The sequence below is a fragment of the Falco naumanni genome, chromosome 7 (genome assembly GCF_017639655.2).
Source record: "Falco naumanni isolate bFalNau1 chromosome 7, bFalNau1.pat, whole genome shotgun sequence".
NCBI lineage: Eukaryota > Metazoa > Chordata > Aves > Falconiformes > Falconidae > Falco > Falco naumanni.
The window spans coordinates 32,436,714-32,457,444 of record NC_054060.1 but is presented as its reverse complement, the minus strand read 5'-3'; the positions used below and the strand labels follow the sequence as shown (position 1 = coordinate 32,457,444).

Here is a 20,731-nt window from a genome sequence, read left to right as displayed (position 1 = left end):
GGGATCTGTGGGGCTTTGGTGGCTTCAGTAGACCCAGCGAAGTGTGCTTGTGTGGAGGCTAAGGTTGAAGTCCATCTCCTCTCTACAATTGTTGGGGAAAGTAAAGATGAACCACAGCAATGGGACATGTGCTGGGCTCTGTGCTGTGGCAGAGCTGAAGCTGGGCAGGTTTACCACGACCTGTCTGCCTTGCCCAGCTCCTGAGCAACATTTTGGGGAGATGCCAGCAAATCCTTTGTCCCCTCTGGGGCTGACATGGCAGCTGTCACAACTGGCACCAGATTGCTGGTGGCCCTCACACTTTCTGCTCCCGTGTGCATGGGGGTGGGAAAAATCCAATTTGATGGAAATATTCTTAAGGAACTCTGTCAACCTGATTTTTTTCCTTGATGTTTACCCAGCTGGAAAGCTGGTGGAGATTCAGACGACACCTCCCGAAGCGCTGGGGATGTGTGATGTGCAGCACAGCCATTGCTCGGCAGGAGCATGGCCCCTGCAGCCACAGTGAGGGATGCTGGAGGCATTGGTGGGTCTTTAATCTCCAGTGTGACTCTCCGTCCTACTGGTGTGTGTGCCTGTCTGCTTCGCTCAGCTTTTTGCAGATCTGCTTGGTTTGGGCAGCAGTAGTGGTGAGAAGGAGGAGCAGAGATGCTGGAGTTGAGGAGTGTGAAAGCACAGAGTGGAAAGGAATTGGGCAGAATTATGGAGGAAGATGCTGGGAGGCAAGGGAAACAACATGGCTTTTTTGCCCCAGTGCTTTAGAAGCTACTTAGTTGAGCATTCACTAGGGAGCTACATTTGGCTTTTACATAGCTTTGGAGCATGTGGATGCTCCGTGCTGCTCTCTTCTCCTTTCTGTGGTGGCAGTCATCTCCTGTCCCCATCTCTCTTTGAAGAATGTCCCCCTGTTAGCCGTCCACGTTGGGACATAGGATGTAGAGGAATGAAGGCAGAGGGTTGATCAGCACTGATGACATGCAGCTGTGGCCGTGCCTCAGTGGCAGTGGGTTGATTGACATGGATGATGTGCAGCTGCAGCTCATTCCTGCTAAGTGGTTAAATAGCCCTGAGGATGGGGGGGAGCAGTGTGGTCTGACCTCTGGAGGAAGGAGATGTAGCACAGACAGTAGACTCTGACCAACAGTAAAGCCTTGTTGCAGCCTACTAGTTTGATTGTGCTGCAACAACTGGTACCCTGTGTGAGGCTGACTGAGTTGGACTCTGACTACAACTGGTGCCCAACATAGCTGAGACAAGCGGGAGAGCCTGCAACCCATAACAGGCACTGTGAGAGGTGAGCCGTTGCAACTAATTGATATGGGTATATTGCAGTACTTGTTGTCCATCTTAAGTCAAATTGCAACTTTTGGTACCCAGTGTAGATAGGGACTAATTGATATGGGTACAGAAGAAGAAAATTCCACTTTAACAATGCTTATGGATATATTTGAAAAAAGAAGTGTAAAGTATAACAAGAAGGCAATAGGAACTTTGCTAGGATGGTGCAAAGTAAATGATGTGCTAGTTACACTGAAAAATGTCTCCTGTGTTCAGACATGGCAAAATGCTGGAAGATTTCTTTTTGAGTTGCCTCAAGGGGCAATAAAATTGCAACAGCATTGCTAACAGCATGGAGATTAGTCTTAAACCTACTAGAACAATTAAATGTGGACAGGGAGACAAATTCTGTATTTGCAATGCTTATGGATATATTTGAAAAAAGAGATGTAAAATATGACAAAATGGCAATAAGAATTCTGCTAGTGTGGTGTAAAAAGTATGATTTGCCAGTTACGGTGAAAAAGGTTTTCAGCATTCAGACATGGCAAAGCATTGGAAAGGTACTTTTTGAGGCTGCCTGGAGGGGAGACAAAATTGCCACAGCTGCATGTTATCAATGCTAATCAACCCACTGCCTTCATTCCCCTACAACAGGAGGTACAGCTTGGTGGCCATATCCTTTCAAAAAGCCCTTCCAGTTCTCCCCAAGCTCCTCATCACACCAGATCACCCATCCCTTGACTTCCCCCAGTCTGGCCACTGCAAACCTTGGCGACTGGGACTGACCATGGGTCGCCTCCTCTGGAGGCCACTGCACACCAGAAGGCTTGGTGCTCACCATGCGACACTGACTGGTCTGGCATGAGCTGGCTGGTCTTCCATCACCTCCCTTTGACCATCCTACTTAAGGAAGAGCTGATGCCCCTTTGGCTTTCAGTTGCTTTTGCAGGGCTGGGTGTTTGTTCTTTCAACCACTGAAACAGTCCTCCAAGAGATTGGAGAATGTTGTTGTTTTTTTTCCTGGAACACCTTATTTCCCTGGTTGTCCCTTGGTGCAGAACTAGATGTTCTTTGTACTTGGGTGTCCTGCTACCTGGTAAAGAAAATTGGTAGCGCTTTGTTTTATTTAATTCCTGAAGAAAACAAAAGTATCTGCCACTGTTTCTTCTTGGGCCCCAGAATAATGCACCCCTGTGACGGAGGATGCCAGAGGCAGACACAAGTCCTGAGTATGGGGATGCTCTCCAAAAAGCTTAATCACAATTGAGGATGGGGAATATTCCCCCACACCATAGCCACTCTGGGGGAATGGGCTGTGTCTCCCCACACAAGCAGACCGTGGCCACCGGGTGCTACTGCTCTTGCCCTCCACCACGTGCCCACCAGTCACTTCCAGATCTGGCAGAGAAAGGTTTGGGAGGAGCACACCTCATTTTCTTCATAAAACTCCAAACAAGAGGCTTGGCCTGGTTTAGATTTTAAAAATAACTTGCACATTTGGAAGCTAAAGTTTCAGAAGGGCTCTGGATGGGATAATGGCTTTGATCATGGCAGTCCGAGATCAAGGGAGAGCTTTTTAGGTTTGCTGGATCAGCTGGAAAATATATTGTAGTGTCTAGACTTTTATCATCCTCGAGCAAGCTTTTTTTTTTTTTTTTTTTCCCCTTTACAAAAGGTCTAATCAAAAGCCCACATACAGCTGATAGGGCTTCTTCAGAAAGAAACACTTTGATTGTGTCCAGAAGCAAGCTGAAAGAGGTGGAGATCAGCTTGGGACTTGGAAGGACCTCTGAGACTCTGCTTTACAGGCACTGCCATTTCCGATGAGGCCGTTGGCGTGGATGGAAGCTGTTGTGCCAGCAGCAGGGTGAGGAGGCTGGGGATGGGGACCTGCTGTGTGCCAGCCCCCTGGTCTCCAGAGCGGTCAGTTCTTGCAGCTAAGTACTGCTGGGACTTTGCTGCTTGCCCTTTGGCTGCTGCAGTTGAGGTCGGCTGCTCAGACCAGAATCTCCCACAACCACCTCAGTTCTGGCTGTGTAGTAACCGTAAATGTCCACGTTTGTTGGTGTTTGGACAGAACCTCAGCATTTCTTGCTTGCATGTAGAAGATCTATGTTTTTCTCTCTTTACTTTCCATAAGTGAATTTTAAAAATATTTTTGTTTTATTATTATCCATAATCCCAAAGGAATTAGGGCCAGAGGAGTGATTTCCAAAGGTGTTCAGAATAAACTCAAAAGCCTGTCGTGAAGGTGAGGACATCTGGCCATGTGCATTCACTGATTCCTCCTGAAAGCCCACATAGCATTTGGGCTCCATCACATTGGAAGGTGTCCCACTGAGAAGGCAGAGGCAGTTTTTCTTCAAAACTCTGTGTTTTCTGCACAAGGGTCTTGGGTGCATTTTGGCAGGTGTGTTCATTGGAAAAGTCATTACCAGCCATCTCCCTGTCATGTGCTGCAGTGCACCGTGATGCTGCACGCAGTGCTCGAGGCTTTGGTGGAGTTGCAGTCTAGCTGTGAAAGCTTCAGCTGGAAGCTTTGGAAAACATTTGGAAATGTTTTGGAAAGCATTTGGATCGAGGATGTCGTAGCTCTACATCTGGTTGTTTTCCTTTGCTTTGTCCTTGAGAGAGGGAACTGCTGTTGGGTTTCTGTTTTTTCTTTCCATTAGTTACTCTTTTAGACATACTTCTTTCCAGGGATGAATCGGAGCAAATCCCAGCATGTAAACAGTTTGTGGTGTAAAATAGTATTAAAATTGGGGTGGAAGGGATCTTGAGAGGTTACCTTGTCCCCAAGACAGGGTTAGTTGAATCCATACATCGGACTGCAAAGTGATCGTGTTTGCTGGGAGCTGTTCTCTCACAGATTGTCTAAGGAGCAGAGGCAAAAATGGTGTCGGTATGTGTGTGCAAGCCTCCCTCAGTTTATTCAAATCGTTTGCTGAATAAGAGTTGAAAATTCATGCTGGGTTTGTTCCCAGAGCTATTCAAAGTAATATTCCAGAATAACCTTTTCTGCCTTGGCATTTGTGAAAATACTGCAGCTTTCATGGATGAGATGCATTTATCCATAGTCCGTATTTCACATGGAGCCATCCCTGTTTTGCCCCATTTCTGAGACAACCAGACCCCAGAAGCCCCACTGGGATGAAGAGCATTTTTTTCTTTGTTTCTTGTGAATTAGATGCAACTCTTCAGTTCTCCAGGTGGTCTCAGCTTGAGCTGGAGGGGAAGCAACAGAAAGCCCGCAGATCCACCTGACAACACAGGGTAGTTTGGGATGCTGCAGTGCTGTCCCCATGGAAATCAATGGCAACCTCTCTCCTTGACTTCTGCAAGTTTAGATAAAGCTGCAAGATCCTGGGGAGTGGTAGGAGAGGAGGAGTCTCACTAGAAGTCCTTGTTTACTTTGAAATCAAGAGCCAAACGATGACTTTAATTTAATTTCTCCTGCATCTTCCTCTGTCCCAGCTTTGTGTCTTGAGCGATGGATTGGAAAAAAACCTGTACACAAGAGCTCTAGCTTAATCCCCTTGCCTTTTAAAGATGCTGCAGAGCTCCAGTGGGGTTTTTTCCTTTCTTATAGGCTCCCCATTTCAGTGATGAAAGGTTTTGAAAGAGGTTCACTGTAGGCAGCTGGATGCTGGCTTGCTCTCCAGCCAGTGTTGTGTTGGTATTTGCATCCACACAGCCCAGATGGTGACTGGTTTTCCTTCATCTGGTCGTTTCCCCAACCAGTTCACAGTAGGTGACAGCAAAATTCATCCATCTTTGGCCATGTGGCAGGCTTGGTGAGCCCTGCCTGGCCCATCTGTATGTTTAAAGTCAAGATGGCTGGTGTTAGCATTATAGTTTGGCCAAACGTGTGCAGAGATATCACTGCTTAGATTTGTTACAGATGGGTTTCTGGATATAGTCTAAGGCATTCTGCCAGCCTGTTTTATATCTGTGTAAAAGTGATTGGCATCCCTATAAATAAAACTGCTATGGGGTTATAAATATAAATATACTTATTCATTAAATGATTTTTGCATCTCAAGCGGGTTGCCATCCTGGGTTGCCATGAGCGAACCATGCTCTTCGCGTGCATGTTATCCACAGCTCCAGGAATTCAGCTTCTGAGGCTTTGATGTATTTTTTTCCTTTGGAAATACACGTGTGTGAACTATTCCTGAGTCCCCATGCCAGAGTGGGCTGAAGGACCTCTTCATAGTCATCACTGGCAATGACCCTGTCTTGGGGACCATTGTAGACAGAGCTCCAGAAGCGGTAGTGGCCGTAAATACCGGAATGTGAACTCTCTCTTTTGGCTCGCAAATGAGTATGACTTTGATGGGGTATTTAGTCCCTGTGGCCAGGTAAATACTATCTGCGTGGCTCCTTCGGTGCTGGGAAGGACTAGCCCTGCTAACACCTCCACCCATGTCCATCCTTGGGCAGGGAGTTTCACAAAGGGTTTCTTCCCTCTCTGCTGTGGGTTTGGCTGAATGGGAAGTGGGGGTGGGTGGGTGTCTTTCCACCTCCTTTAACCATCCCTGTTGTCATTTTGGCTTCAGGAGCAAGGAAAAAAGCCCCCCAGACCAGCTCCAGGCACTGCTGTGAGCTGGGGAGGTGCAGACTGGAGGGAGAACCTGGCCGGCCGCTCACACAGCCAGGCAGCAGCACAGGCACTGGTAAATCTGGCTTGGCCTTTGAACAGGCTTATGAAAACACTGCAAGCTGCAACCTCCGGTTTCTTTGGGATTCTTTTCCTTCCTCTTCCAAAGCATTTGAATATTCATTCAGTAAATGATGAAGCGTAGAGCATATGTGCCTGAGAGGCAGAATATCAGCCGCCTCACTTACCTCAGTAACAGCGTGCATCATTGAAAGTTAACCTATGATTTTTGCTTAGTTTGCTAATGAAAGGAAGCTTTAAAGTTGGTCTGTCCATCTACTCCTCCTCCCCCATCACTGAGAATTCATCAAGTCCGTTGGCTGGTTTTGTACTTTCTGCCAGGTTGATTTTCATCTCATATATGTGGAGCTGCTGCAAGTTTTGTCAAAACAGGCATTGGGTTGAAAGGGTGTTGTGGAGGCTTTTTATTAAGGGAAGGGATGCAATGAAAACTCAGCCTGTACTAGACATCAGGGAATACACATAAATGTTATGAACATCCAAGCCATAAAGAGTGCTTTAGTTGGATTTACCATGTTACGAGACACCAGAGAGCCCACGCGGCAGGGCTGTGCACAGACATGTAGGTGTTGCAGGGGGGGATGTTCGCCTATGTGAACTCTCTGATGCCTAATAAATGTAAGTACATCCTGCAGCCTTAATATAAACTTGGCTTATATTTCTTAGGCTCACAGAGGGAAATCTCCTCTTTGTTAGTGTTGGTATTCCTAGTGCTGCTTACCCCACAGAGTGTGGTTTCTCTAGCATAGCAGGGTCAGCACAGTCTTGTAAGGTCTTCAAGGCTGATAGCAATATTTGCATGTCTTGACTCTGCTGGAACTGGTTGCGAGTCCAGGTGCCATTTGGCGTTGCAGAGGCATGGGAGGACAAGCTCCTGGGATTTGGCATCCTGGCGGTGGGAGCAGGACGATGGTGTTGAGAACCTCACCATCTTCCATTGCAAGAAAGCTTAGCATGGCAGATGAGCAGCAGGTGAAGAGGAGAACCTGTCAAGCCTGAGTGGCAGGTCCTGTGTCCCTGCCCCAGGTTACTTCTGGTGCACAGTGGCCGAGTTGTAGCTGTGTGGTGGAGGTAAGAGGTTGTCATCTGGGTTGTATCCTGGAGGTACCGGGGTGACATATGGCTTGGACAGATGACCGTATTTGAGAAACTTAAAAGTGAAATGAATCGCCTTGCCTGCTGCAGGTAAGGGCAGAGATGACCTTGGCTGTGGAGTGAGCCCTGCTGTGTGGCTGGTGCCATTGAACAGAAAGGTGGTGGCCTCCAGGAATGACATTCCCGTGGTCCCCATGTCCTGCTGCAGACCCTGATGCAGTAAGGGAACCTCTTCCTTCCCAAACCAGCAAATAGCTCCTGGTTGGCACATGTTACCCAGGCTCTGGAGGTCCTGGCATGGGTGCCCAGAGCATCCATAAGGTTGTCTAGAGGTTATGGTGTGACCAGCTGTGCTCCGTGCTGCTGGGAGCGAGCTGCTGGTAGATGGGTCCTACATGGGTATGTGAGATCCTTAAATCACCTTATGTCTCACGGCGGGGAAGGGAGAGACCCTGGAAGACCAACCACCTACTTCCCTGCAGGGATACCGTGGGGCGCAAACAGGACTCAACATTCATTGTGTTCTTGGTGAGCTGCCAAATGTTTGTATGTCTGCCTGGCTTTTACTGGTAGGTGTCAATACTTTTTTCCATGCCTGGTTTTGGTCTCTGCTTTCCACCAGAGCTTGAATTCTTTTCAGTGTAGGGTTTTTTCTCCCCCCCTCCATTTGGTGTCTTAGTAAGAACACAGCTGAAGTACTGGGAACCCAAACTAAACCTGTCTATTATGCATTACCTGATTAGACGCCATGGTAATAAGCATTTGAATCTAAAGCTAGATTAGGCAGTGAGCAGTCTGGAGCTGGATTTGCATAGCACACATTCCTTTTCCATATGACATGTTGGTAAATCTACTGAAAGTGAATTTAGAAAGTGCTGGCGTGCTTCAAGTGCTCCTGTTGATGCTTGAGTTGCTTTCCCCACGAGGCACTCAGCTGGGCAAAAAATGCCTGTGATTGCCTGAAAGATGCTTTTTCTCCCCTCCTCCTGCTCTCAAGGCTGGTGTTGCAGTCAGTGAGGATGGATAGCTCTTGCCATCTCTAAAAACCTGCATTAATGTGGTTTTGAAAGTTTTTATCTGTAGAGGGTTACTTCGGGGTGTTTTCCCATTGCACCTCTGGTGGTACTGGAGTGAATCTGGAATTCTCAGGTATGTAAATCCAACTCGCAGCTTTTGCTGCATTGTTACAGGTCTCGTGCTGGAAAATGCTCGAAACATTTGTTATCCAAAAGCTATTTAATTTCCTTCCCCTGTGGATAGCCATGAGACTGTGGATGATCTCAGGGTCGCTCTCTCTTTGAGCTATTTCATTAGTGTGTGTTTAGGCCATCCAAACTGCAGTGTTAATTTGGAGCAATGTGCTACTGAAGTTAGACACGGAGGAAGTTTTTCAAGGTTTTGGGCAGTGGCTAGGCAGCAAACCTGCAGGCTCTCTGTTGTAGGAAGGGGCTTGGAGTGGAAGTTCTGGATATTGGAGGTTCTGGATGTTCTTTTTCCATTTTAGGGGGGAGTTGAGATGGATGTGCTGGTGCCAAGAAAACAGCCTTACCCAGCCCATTCACATGGTGACCTCTGCCTCATGGCAAAGCACAGAGCTGAGGGACCTTTGGGTGTCCCAGCAGAAATGCTGTGATGTTGATGTAGCCCCCAAGCCAGGGGCTTGGCTTTGCTTTTATGTTGTCAGAGCTCTGCTGAGCCACGTCAGGCGCCCAACGAGGCCCACACCACCTGAAGCCTTTGCTTGGCCAGTCTGTGACCCCTGTGGCGTGGGCACGAGGAAGCACAAACCGAGGAGCAGGGCTCGGCTCACTGGGTTTCCAGCTGTGTTAGACCTGCTGGGCCCCACTTCATTATCAGTGCTGGTGTCTGGGCAGTGTTGAAAGATCTGGCAAGCTGGTTAATGGAAAGCTGCAGCCTCGAGCTGCTCTGATCAACAAATTCAGTTGTCACCTCTGCTGCTAGAGGTTTTTCAGTGTCAAAGCTGCTTAAGGAATGGGGGAGGGGTGTTTTTGGGTGTTGGGGACACAGTTTCTCACTGGAGAGCTGGCACACCTGATGCCAGTCAAATACATCACCCTGAAGCCAGGGAAGGAGGTGAACTTTGAAGGAATGTCACAAAGGCACTGACCACCAGTGGTACTATGAAGCCTTGCTGAGGTGGCAAATGTGAAGACCTCTGTGACACCCTGCTACCACCAGGACTTGGGAACCCTCAAAGAGTTGAAATTCTCAATTGATTGGATTGCAAGCAAACTGGACTGGTGTCAGTGGGGAGAAGTGCTATCACTTTGCTGGCCAGAGCGGTGGACTCCAACCCCAAGCAAGAAGTCATCTGCAAGGAGTTGTGAGCTTGTGTCAGGGTTTAACCCCAGCCAGGGACTGAGCCCCACACAGCTGCTCACTCACTCACCCCCAGTGGGGTTGGGAAGAGAATCAGAAAAGTGACAAAACATGTGGGCTGAGATAAAGACAGTTTAATAGGTAAAGGAAAAACTGCACACACAGGTGAAACAAGGAATTCATTAACCACTTCCCATCGGCAGGCAGGTGCTCGGCTGTCTCCAGGCTCCATCACATGTAACGGTGACTTGAAGACAAACACCATCACTCTGAGCATCCCCCCCACATCCTTCTTTATCCCCAGCTTTATGTGCTGAGCATGACGCCATACGGTATGGAATATCCCTTTGGTCAGTCAGGGTCAGCTGTCCTGGCTGTGTCCCCTCCCAGCTTGTGCCCCCCAGCCTGCTCGCTGGTGGGGTGGGGTGAGAAGCAGAAGAGGCCTTGACTTTGTGTAAGCACTGCTCAGCAACAACTAAAACATCCCTGTATTACCAACACTGCTTCCAGCACAAATCTGAAGCATAGACCCCTACTAGCTAGCGTGAAGAAAAGTAACTCTATCCCAGCCAAAACCAGCACAGCTGGGAAAGGGCCAGGAGCATGGAGGACTGGTTCAAAGGCTCAGGAAGGTGAGCAAAGGGATGGTTTTGAACCATGAGGCATCTTCTGCAGAGGCAGCAGTCGGCGTGCAGGAGGGTGCTGGCAGGTGGGCGAGGGCAGAGCGTGGTCCTGTACCTGCACAGAGGTGGGTGACGTTGTGGCTTGCTGAGCCGGTGTCGTGCCAGTGGTGGCTGCAGGGAAGGTACAGCCGTGCTTGTGGGTGTGCTTGGAGCGTGGCTAGTCCCAAATACCTGAACACCCAGACTGCCTCCTGCAGCTGATGAGATTAAATTAAAAATTTCAAACACAGTTATCTTCTCTGAGTGTCTGAGCCTCTCAGGATCCCCTTGGGTCACTTTTTCAAGCAGTTCTTTGCAATTGTGAGGCTGGGTTTTTTTTCTTTTTTAATGAAAAGAGAGCTTATTGTATAAGTATCTACAGGGATGGGAAGCTTGCATTGCAATTTGTGGCGGGTGCAGTTTGAAGACCTGGAAAGAAGAGAAATCCATTTCTGTACATAGCCCTGACAAGTAGGTGGCCACTGTCGCTGCGATATTGCATCTTTGAGGGGGGTTTCCTCACTGTAACGTTTGCTCCAGTGGGGTGGGGAGGCTAATTTTTTAAGCAACCTATAGAGGTGGAGGCAGAAAGGATGGCTGAACGATTAGGGATGCTACAGATGGCTTGTTTGGACTTCAAAGTGTCTGGGGAAAAACAGATCTGGTTAAATCAATGTGGAAAAAAGAAATGTGCATGTACTCGGTGTGTTTAAATTTGGTTTGTATTGATGCTGCTGATGCTTCCCCGAATTAAGCATTAAAATAACCTCTCTTGATTTTTTTAAATGCATCCCCTTGGGATCTCCATTAGACAGACATTCCCTTCTGGATGCTCTTGCTGGGGAAGAGGGACCTGCAGTCCATCCCCAACAGCGATGGGGCAGCTGAGTTCAGAGTGAGCCCTTCCTTGCTCCCTGCTGCCAGTGGAGGCTGGATAGTTAGACAATTAAAACAGCATGCCTTCATTAAGCTGCATATTCCATACTTCAGGCGGTGGGTTTGAGCAGCTCTCCTGGGAAACCCAAGTCCCGCTGTCCTGTGGCTTGGGGTGGTGCAGCTCCATCCTGCTCAGAGCCGGGCTTTTGCCATAAGCTACATCATATTACATGCACATTAAAAAAAAAAAAAAAATCAAGCCTTCCAATTAGTCTCACTTGCTTTTCTTTATTGTGTTTAAATGAAATAGTCCTTTAGTGTAATGTGATTTAAAATTGCTGCTCTTTCTCGGGCGGGGTGGGAGCAGGCATGGTGGTGGAGCTGTTGGGATTGCGTGGTGCCTGGTGTAAGCTCACATACGTTATTTTTTTTTTGGGTGTTCATCTGCTGAAGCACAGGGAGGTATTAGTGTCGCGCTGGAAGGAGAGCGGCCAGCAGGCCGTTTCTGCTATCAGACATATTTATCAAGGAATTCTCAACCCCAGGTTCATACTTTAGGGGGAATAAAATCACTCTGGATTAACATCAGGATTTAAAAATCTTTTTAAAGGGCAATCAGCCTTGCAAATGGGTAGGCCCACTGAGAGATCTGACAAATGTGTTTTGTTTGCTTTGAGCACTTTCTGGACTAGGAGTTTAATGGTATCTTGAAGTTTAATGATATCTACCCATCGGAGTCCCTGTTAGGAAGAACTCGCATTTATAGCAGTCTCCACCCAATTTCTGATTTCAAAAAAAAAAATTAAAAATAGCTTGCTTCACACCACAAGCTGCATGTGTCTGTGGGTCCAGTAGCCTCACTTTAAGGATGGATAATCCTAAAAACCTCCAAACACAACCCCAAAGTAGCCTGTCAGGACTCAGCTGGTAGGTCCTCATTGCCTTGCCATGGTAGTGGCCCCATGGCAGAAGTTGCTGTGTTGATGGACTGGAGGCATCTGCTGCTGAGCAACTTGAAAACTCCAGTTTGTGAAGCCAGATTAAGAGGCTTTAGGAGAGGAAAAACCTGCCTGCCTTCCTCCTCGGTTTTACACTTGGAGAGCCCGTCTCACCCCAGGGATTATTGCTGAAATGGGGAGCAGTGAAATGGAAAGCTCAGCAGTGAGGCTTTGCATACCATAAATCTAAATCAGAGCCCAAATATTCATTGGAGGAGCAAGGCTTGAGGCTGGGGGAATAGGAAAAAAGGGGGAATTAAAATAAAGGAAGGGTTTTGTTGAACTATTGTTCTCTAGGAAAAGGCTAATTGGCAAACAAATATCCTCCTCCAGTGGGAAATACAGCTGCTCTCTCCCCGATTGCCAGGCTGTTGAGTTTTTATTGACAAAATTTGCATCGTCAAAGGGAGTAGTCAGAGCTGGGAGTGATCTCAGAACTGAACTGGCTTAAATCCACACCCTTTCAGATGGAGAGGGAAATATTGAGGGGGAGGTCCCTGTGCCTGACATCTTGGAAGGCTTCTGATCACTGGAGCTGCTCTTCCTGCAATTATACCTAACTTGTGATATGCTGGGGTGGGCTTCGCAGCTCAGTATTATCAGCCTCCTGGAGGCGTTTCGTACTTCGCGTGTGCATTTTCCCCTACCTGGGGCCAAAACCAGCAATGGAAATGGAGAGGGGCTGGATGCTGGCTTGTGCCAGGTGATGAGGATGGAGGGGGATGCTTGGCAGTGCTGCCTGTGTGTCTTGCATCCCTCTCTTAAGTGGTTTTGGCCTTGAGGGCTGCCTGGCCAAGGTCTTGTGCCACCCAGCCTGGATGCCCGCAAAGGCTCCTTGAGAGACCAGGTTCAAATGGCAAAGGATGACGTTTGTGGGGGTCTTTCCTGAAAGCCCACAGCCTTGCAGAGGAGCCCCGGGTCAGTGCTAATCCCTCTCTGCACGTGACCTCGGCTCCGAAAGGACTGTTTCTGCCCCTTTGAGCCCCACCACAATGCAGTGCCAGCAGCTGCCACCCCAAAACAAGAGCTGGGTGAGGTGAGCACCGGGAGGGATGGCCCCTCGCGCTGCCTTTCCTTTCTGCCGGATTTTTCTGTGCTGCCTTTTGAAGGCAGGCTGGGGCACAGGGAGGGCAGGGGGATGCTCCAGCATCCTTCCTGGAGAGCCTCCCTCCACCTTCCTGGGAGGTCTCCTGGGCTTAACCCACCTCCGACAAGTCTTGTGCCTGGGTTTCCAGATGCCAATCATTCAGGGCATTTAAGGGAGCAATATGTGACTTGAAAACTCGTACTGCCTCCTGCCACCAAGGCACCCTGCTTTTTGGTTTGCTTCTGCAAAAGAAGGCCCACAAATCCACCTGGCTGCTGGAAAGAAGGCACATATGTCTGTAGAATTGGGTCGTTTAGCACCCTAGTGAGCATTAAGAAATATATATATATATAGGCTCCCAAACTGGGTCTTGTATGCAGTTCCATGCTTGTTGTCCTTGTTCCTGAAATAAATGGCATTTGTCTGAGCTGATCTGCTGGAGTTACCCTAAGAAGTGGTCTGTAGCAGTTTAGAGGATCTGGCGCCGGCGCTCAGCTCGTCACCGATTAAGTTTACCCTTTTAGTGGAGAACTTGTGACCTCCTTTAGTGTTACTGTGCCACTTGCTGTCTGGCTGCCTGGGAAACTTCCAGCCAAGGTTTGTGGTTTAATCCTCAAAAACTAAACAAAATTTTGCTCCAGCGTAGTCTTCCCTGGTCAGATTCATCTGTGTACTGAGCTATGCTGGTCTCTGCAACTGCAGAGGGGTAAAGGGCTGTGTAATCCTTGGGGCAGCTCCCACCACAGAGGATGGGTGCTGCAAGCCCTCAGCATCTTCTCCTTGGACCCAAGTTTACGTCCACACACTGGGACAGACATGGTCCTGTAACGCACCGGCAGCCATCCCCTGCTCCAGATTTTTGCTGGCTTGCCAAACCGAGCGGCGCTGCTCTGAGGATTGATTTCAGTTGGAGAGTGTTAAGACAGATCCTGTCTCACCCTGCTGTGCGCCACGCTCTTCCCCCTGAAAACTGGATTGCAGAGTCAACAGCATGTGTGCTTCCCTTGGCAGGGAGCTCACTTGTGTGCTGGAGAGATGACTTGTAAGCCAGGCCGCGATATTCTTGCAGTGCGATGGAGGTTATTGCTCTTTTCCCTGAGTAGCACCATCAACACCTCCAGATGGGAGCCCTGTGCAGACATGTACAAAAAAAGTCTTTCCACTACTTTTGCTTCTTGCAGTAGATTGTTTAGATGGAAAAAGGAGGGCTTTTTCTGGTGCATTACAAATCTGTGAAACTGGGGGTTTTTTTCCTCAGTGGTGAGCATACAAGTGTTTACTGACTCTGTGAATAAGCAGGTTTGCTTTTTTTTTTTTTTTGCTGCACCCTGGATTTCACCATTGAGCCCCTGAAGCTCGTTTGCCCTTGAGCAAACTGTTTTCTTGCGAGACAGCAGGTCCAGATGTATGCTTCAGGTTGTGACAAATGCCAAAATAAAAGGAAAGAATACAAAGAGGAGGTGACACATTTTAGGCAGGCGTTGGGTTTTTGACAGTACTGGCAGATGGGGCTTTCCGGGAGCGAGCCGAGAGCCTGTGAGCACAGCCAGCTCCTGCTGGCATCAGGGACACTGTGCCGGTGGCCCTCAGGTACCAGGCAGCCCGACCAAGGTTTGGAGATGCAAAACATTCTTTGTTGGGTTCATGGAGTGTAACGGGATTTCTGGGAAGAGGAAGGAGGACCTGGGGGTAATTCAGGATTTGGCAGATGTATTTATAAATCCATGAAACCCAAGTCTCCGAGATTTGCTTACGCTGAGAATTATGGCTCTTGTGATTTAGCAATGAGTCAGGCTCCTCGTGGCAGCTGATCTTCCTGCGGCATCACAGGAAGGGTCCTGTCCCTATCCCCTTTTGCAGCTGCTGTTTCACGGGTGGATAGAGGGGAAAAAGGCAACAGTCAAACAGTTTAAAGCCTTTTAGCTGAGTGTGTTGGGTTTTTTTCCCCTCCTATCGATACGCATGGATTTCCACCAGACACAAACATTCCCCCTCCTGTGCAGCCTGTGCCTGAAAACAGCTTTACACTGGAGAAAGGGATTTTTTGAAACCAGCGTGGGAGCTTGTGGCCAAAAAAATCATCCTGGTTGCTTTAGGCAGGAATGGCCATGCCAAGGATGCCAGGACTGTGCTCAGCACAGGGTCCATGCTGGAGGTGCTGGTGATGGGCTCAGGTCCTCTGGGCTTTTGTGTTGGAGGAAAGGTGGCTTCTGCTTAGGGGAAGGCAGTCCTGTTTCTGAGCTTTTCATCCACACAAGGGCTCAATTTCAAAGTTTTTGTGTTTTAAATTGAATAATTCTTGGATCCCCCTCATTAAAAGGTGTTTCTTTGCACCAGCTTTCGTGCAAATGTGAAGTAGAGCAGCACTTCTCACTTCTGAGAAATCAAGAAATGATCAGATGGGCAGAGCAGTGCACACACATTTTGGAGAGCTCGCAAACAGGACCAAACCCGAGAAGATGTCAGATTAGTGAGTGAAGCCAAGGAGGGTGCTGGCCCTTTTGGGTCTGCAAGGTGAAAAATCAAAACGCATCCAGGGAAGGCTTTGACGCTTCTGGGGGAGCACCTCAAATGTACGGCTCATCTGAAAATTGCTGTGGGAGCATCAGTTTTTATTGCTGTGGAGGTTGGACATGAGTTGCGGTGGGAGGAAAATAATCTAGAATTGTTTTTTTAAAAAAAATTATGCAAGGTTTTTAATGGGTCTGACGTGCACCCCAGCACTGCACCCTGCGCTGGGTGTTACATGCATGGGGTGCAGTGCCAGAGGGAGGATGCACCATGGCTTGGTAGTGGGATGGGACAAGCACAGGTTGCCGTGTGTGGGATGCCAAATTTCTGTCTTCTGTGTGCTGTAAAGAGTGGTTCAGGACACCCAGCTCTAGCACTTGGTGGGGTGACAGCATCTTCCAAAGCTGCCCACCAAGGCCAGGCGCCAGCCAAGGACATCACTTTGCAGCAATGGAAGAGAATCAAAAAATTTCCATTGGTTGGGAACATTCCTGGCTGTGCCAAAACTCTGTGGGCTGGGGGGGGAGGCAAAGCTTGGCGTGGCCCAGGACGCTGGAATTGGTCAGGGCTCGGCAGAGACGGTCAGTGAGCGTTACTGCACTTGCACAAAAATACTCCCCCCTTGTGCAATGCACCGAAATAAAGCTCCCCATTGAGAAAGAGCTCGCTCAGGATCTTGCATCCTTGTTTGGGGAGGGGATGGGAGAGGAGAGCCGGGAGAGGAGCCAGAAAAACAACACACTAATACTCATATTTGAGGATTTAGCTCCTAGCTTCTGGGTGGGTTTGGAGGCGGGTGTGAGGGGAGCGTGCATGCTCCTTTGCATGTCTTTGTACCCTTGCTGGTATTTTTAGACTGCAGACCGCAATGCTGCAATACTGGTGCTGGCTTTAAACCAGCTTGTTGGGGCATCGGTCACAGACAGGCTTTGGCAGCGTGTTGCTCCACGCAGGCTAATTTAGCTTGCTGGGGAGGCTGTTGAGTATGCAAGCGGTAATTGCTGCTCTCCTTTCCTTAAAGCAAAGGCGGAAGCGACACCGGGGTCCAATTTTCTCCTAATGACTGATTTCATTTAAGCACTGCTCAGGGCGATGTAGTCTTGATGCTTTTTTTTAGGGCTGGGGAAAACAACAAAACTTGTCTCCCCATGCATCGCTGAGCTGCAGCCCATGGCCTCTGTCCTGCATGGGGACCCCAGTTGGTCCTGGTGGCAGGTATGGGCCTTCTCTCCTTATCATCATCCTCATCTCCCCGGGCTTCTAGGCTGAGCCCATCATATGCATTTCCACCCTTGTTTCTGTGAAAGCAAAGTTGTTTGGGAATGATTCAGCTCCATCAGTCCTGCCTTGGGATTTGAGGTTTGGCTAGAAGTTCCCTCAGTGACCCTTCCCGTCCTGTCTTCCCTGGCTCTGTACATAAAGGGGCAATTAAGCTTAATTTATTCTGGCCTGCTCAATAGTAAAGGCCAGAAGGCACCATTAGATCACAACCTGACTTAAATTTATTGATCTGATTAGTGCTTAAAGTTATAAATGGGAGGTGGGAGCAGGACATTTAACATGTGATGCTGCGTGGAACTGGTCCCTTCTGCTCTCCTTAATATGCAAGCCTCCAGGTTGCCAGGGGCTGTTGCTTTTTCTCCTTCAACAACCAATTTCTGTAGGATTTACAGGGAAGGAGAAGGCTGCGTAGATGCACTTTGTTCTGGCTATGCAATCTGCGCTGTCTGCACCTCCCAACAACCTGCCAGGGAGCCACGTTTTGATTTTGATCCATCATATCAATGAATATTCATCAGCCTTCTGAGGGTTGAATGCTATTTGCCTGGTAGCTAACATATTCTCTCTTTAACTTGTTTTAGTCTTGGTTGCTAATAACCTACAGCCCACTCAGCCTACACTATAGGGTGGTTTGGTTTTTTTAATTGTTTATAGATGAAAATGAAGAACCTCAATAGCTCTAGAGCTGGAAGCAGCTCAAAAATACTTGTCTTGGTTGCTACATGACTGTCTGCTTTAAAACCAAAAATAAAACCTTGCCTTTTGATCTGTCATTCACACTCCTCATAAAACATTGTCAGGAGCGTGTATCTCTGAAGAGCAGGTGTTGTTCTGATAAAAGCTTTCTGCACATTTTTGCAAGCCCAAGTCAGAGCTTGTACGTAGCAGCAGGTTTCAAAGACAAGCTTCATGTGGTGTTGACAAGGGGATGGAAAACACCCATGGAAGAGGAAGATGTGTCCGTTTGCTCCAGACCAGCTGCAGGAACAGGATCAGGCCCTGCTCTGGGCACGGCGTGGCTGTACCCATGGACTGGGAATGACCAAGCGACCAAACTTTGTACAGCTGAGGACGTGCAGGTTGGGACTGAGCTGTGCAGGCACAAAGTCCTGGGCAGCCACCAGCATCTCACTGTGTCCTGTTTTTCATGACTCTTCAAAACCCAAGCCTGCAATGTTTTGTTCTGTGTTGGAGGGAACAGAGGTCTGTGTGCCTTTAGTTTTTTTGTCTGCCTCCCTCCTTTAGCAAAGAAGCTCCTGAGCAGGTCCCAAACCCCTCCTAACACTGAGGGGAGGCCAGCAGGCTGCTAATGGATTTGCTGCGGTGCTGGCTGCTGGGGAGCCGTGATGAGAGAGCTTTCATGGCAGCTGAAATTCCTCCAGTGGCTGCATTTTTCTACATCCAAGATGCTAAATGTGAAATGAGATTTGTGGCCCTTCAGGAAGGGGGACAGTCTGGACTGGGCGCAGAGCAGTCCTGGGATTATCCTGTGTGAAGACCCAGTAGCTGTTTCCCATCATTTGTGGTTCAGCAGATGATTACACCACATGCTTAAAACACGCCATTGATTTTAAGGATCAGATCCGCTGTTAAAAGTAATGTGGGTAGAGTTTTCTGCAGGGTCCCTGTTCTGGGAGGGCAACATTTACCATGCAAACAGTGGTGCAGGGTCCAACCACGGGCCTGCCCCCAACCTGCCTCCAGCGCTGGCTCTCTGTGGGGCTCAGCAGCTGTTTACTGGGGCATATAAATCCGTAGTTGGAGGCAAGTGGCTGGCTCCAGGGAGATCAGACTCCTCTCCCAGTGCTGACCCTTTTTCCCCAAGTCTCTTCATAGCTTTGTTAATAAATCTGAGTCATCTGTATTTCACCCTTCTGCATTAATCTTGACTGTTTGTCCTGTCTCTTAACATCTCGGCGTCTTGTTTTGCAGAGGTAAAATGTGTGGGTGTGTGGCTTTATAAGACAAATATTTAGGCTTTTTAAAAATTCTCTACTTTGCTGGTTGATTTTTCTCATTAGGGTGTTTCTCCGCTGTCCTCATTCCTCATAGGTGGCCCTCCTCTTGTATCGTTGACTTGACAGTCCCAATTTTGGGGTAGTATTTGCCTGGTCCTTGTTATTACCGGTCAGGCAGGACACATGTCTGAGCTTTGATCCCAACCTGAGTTTTAGAAATCGGCAAAACCCAAGTGACCACTGGTGCAAGCAATGCCCAACATAAGCACTGCATAGGAAAGTCTGAGCTACCAGCAACGTGTGCTTTTTATCAGCTGCAGTAGTGTCTTGTAAATATTTACTGGAATTTCAAGTAGGGTTTATCTCATTAAAGCCAAGTAAAATGTCCCATGAAAAAGAGCTGCCCAACTGGCAGTTGCCAGTAGGTGTTTAGGGACATGTTTAGGAGCTGGGGGAGAATATACAATATTTTCTCAGGTCTGCTGCTGTCCGTGGCTTGGGTCATCCTGAGCCATGTGAGGTCTTTGAGTACCAAGTCACCCATGCTGGGGACCATATACCTGGTGGCCCCAAGCCCATCCAGCTGTTCCTGACAGCAGCCTCCCAAATTTGCCATAACCCTGGCCACACTGGGAAGGGGGCTGGCCTGGCTGCCATGGCACAAGGAGGTTAGCTGGGATTATCTGCATTTTTCAACAGTGATGGGGTCCGGGACCCCTCTCCCCACAGGGTCGGCGGTGCATCCTCCTGCTGCTGCCCACTTTGGCACAAGGCAAAGCAAATTAATCTTTTTAATTTGCATGGTCGTCAAGGTTGCCAGGACCGTAAACGTCAAATCTGAACAGAAATATTTGGCACATAAACTGTCTCCGCTCTTCCCCTCCGTACTGAGCGCGTGGGTGGTTTTGATTCCTCCTCCCCTTGGTGGGATGGGAGCACAGCACTGCGGGGCAGCTGCTCGAGCCTCCTCTCTTCTCTTCCCCTCAGGATCTAGTACCCAGGAGGGAGGGACACAGAGGAATTTGGCCATGGCCCCAAGGAAGAGGAGCGGTCGGGGGATCTCCTTCATCTTCTGCTGCTTTCGCAGCAGTGACCACCCCGAGATCACATACCGGCTGCGGAATGACAGCAGCTTTGCCCTGCAGACAATGGAGCCTGCGCTGCCCATGCCACCGGTGGAGGAGCTGGACGTCATGTTCACTGAGCTGGTGGTAAGTTAGGATGCTTTTTATTTTTATTCCCCTCCCCACCACTTTTTTCCTCATCTTTCTAGTCTCCCCAGACGTGGTTTTGAGTTTTCAGACAAGCTTTACTGTGAAGGAAGCATCAGGGGCTGCTGTTGGGAGCAGTTCTGCACTGAACCTGAGGTCTGCTCTTCCCTGAAGTCCTGCTGGTTTGGGGTGGTTTCTTTCCCGTTAGAAAGCCTTGATTTCGTAGAGCAGGGGCTGGGGGCTGGTCTGGCTTTGTGCACCTCTGTGGTGTGCAGGGGTGTCCGAGCTGGTAAAGCAGGTTGTCCCCTGTAGGTGCAAAGTGACTGTACTTGCTGGGCACTCTGCTTCACAGAAATCCTTGGCTGTGGGCTAAATTGAAACATGGACAGTCAGGATACGGTTTCTTTATCCCTCGGTACCAAAACGTTGGGAAACATGGATATTTTTTTTTTAAAAAAAAAAAAAGCCAAAAAATTTCCTGTAACTGAAAACATTTTGGTGTGGTGGTTTGGATGGACCCAAAGTGCTGCACTCTGAGTTGATTCAGCAGTGAAATGGGTTCCTCTACGGTGCTTTGATGCATAGAGGGAGCTGGGAGTTGTGACGCTGGTCAGTCACACCTCATGGTATAGCACATCTGTTAGATGCCAGGCAGCGTGGTTGTGGTGAGCCGGGCTGCTTGGTAGAGGAGAGCTCGTGGTTTTATTACGAGAGCTGGTGTTGCCCAGATGTCCTTTGCCACGGGTGGGA

At 48.7% G+C, this 20,731-nt stretch overlaps 1 protein-coding gene across 1 annotated transcript in view; it reads left to right on the top strand.

The window, feature by feature from the left end:
* DAAM1 (dishevelled associated activator of morphogenesis 1) overlaps positions 1 to 20,731 on the top strand; it is an 87,885-nt gene that overhangs the window by 9,468 nt on the left and 57,686 nt on the right. Inside the window, 1 exon segment of the mRNA XM_040601013.1 lies at positions 19,758 to 19,981. Coding sequence (XP_040456947.1) covers positions 19,799 to 19,981 — 183 coding nt within the window. The 5' untranslated portion in view covers positions 19,758 to 19,798.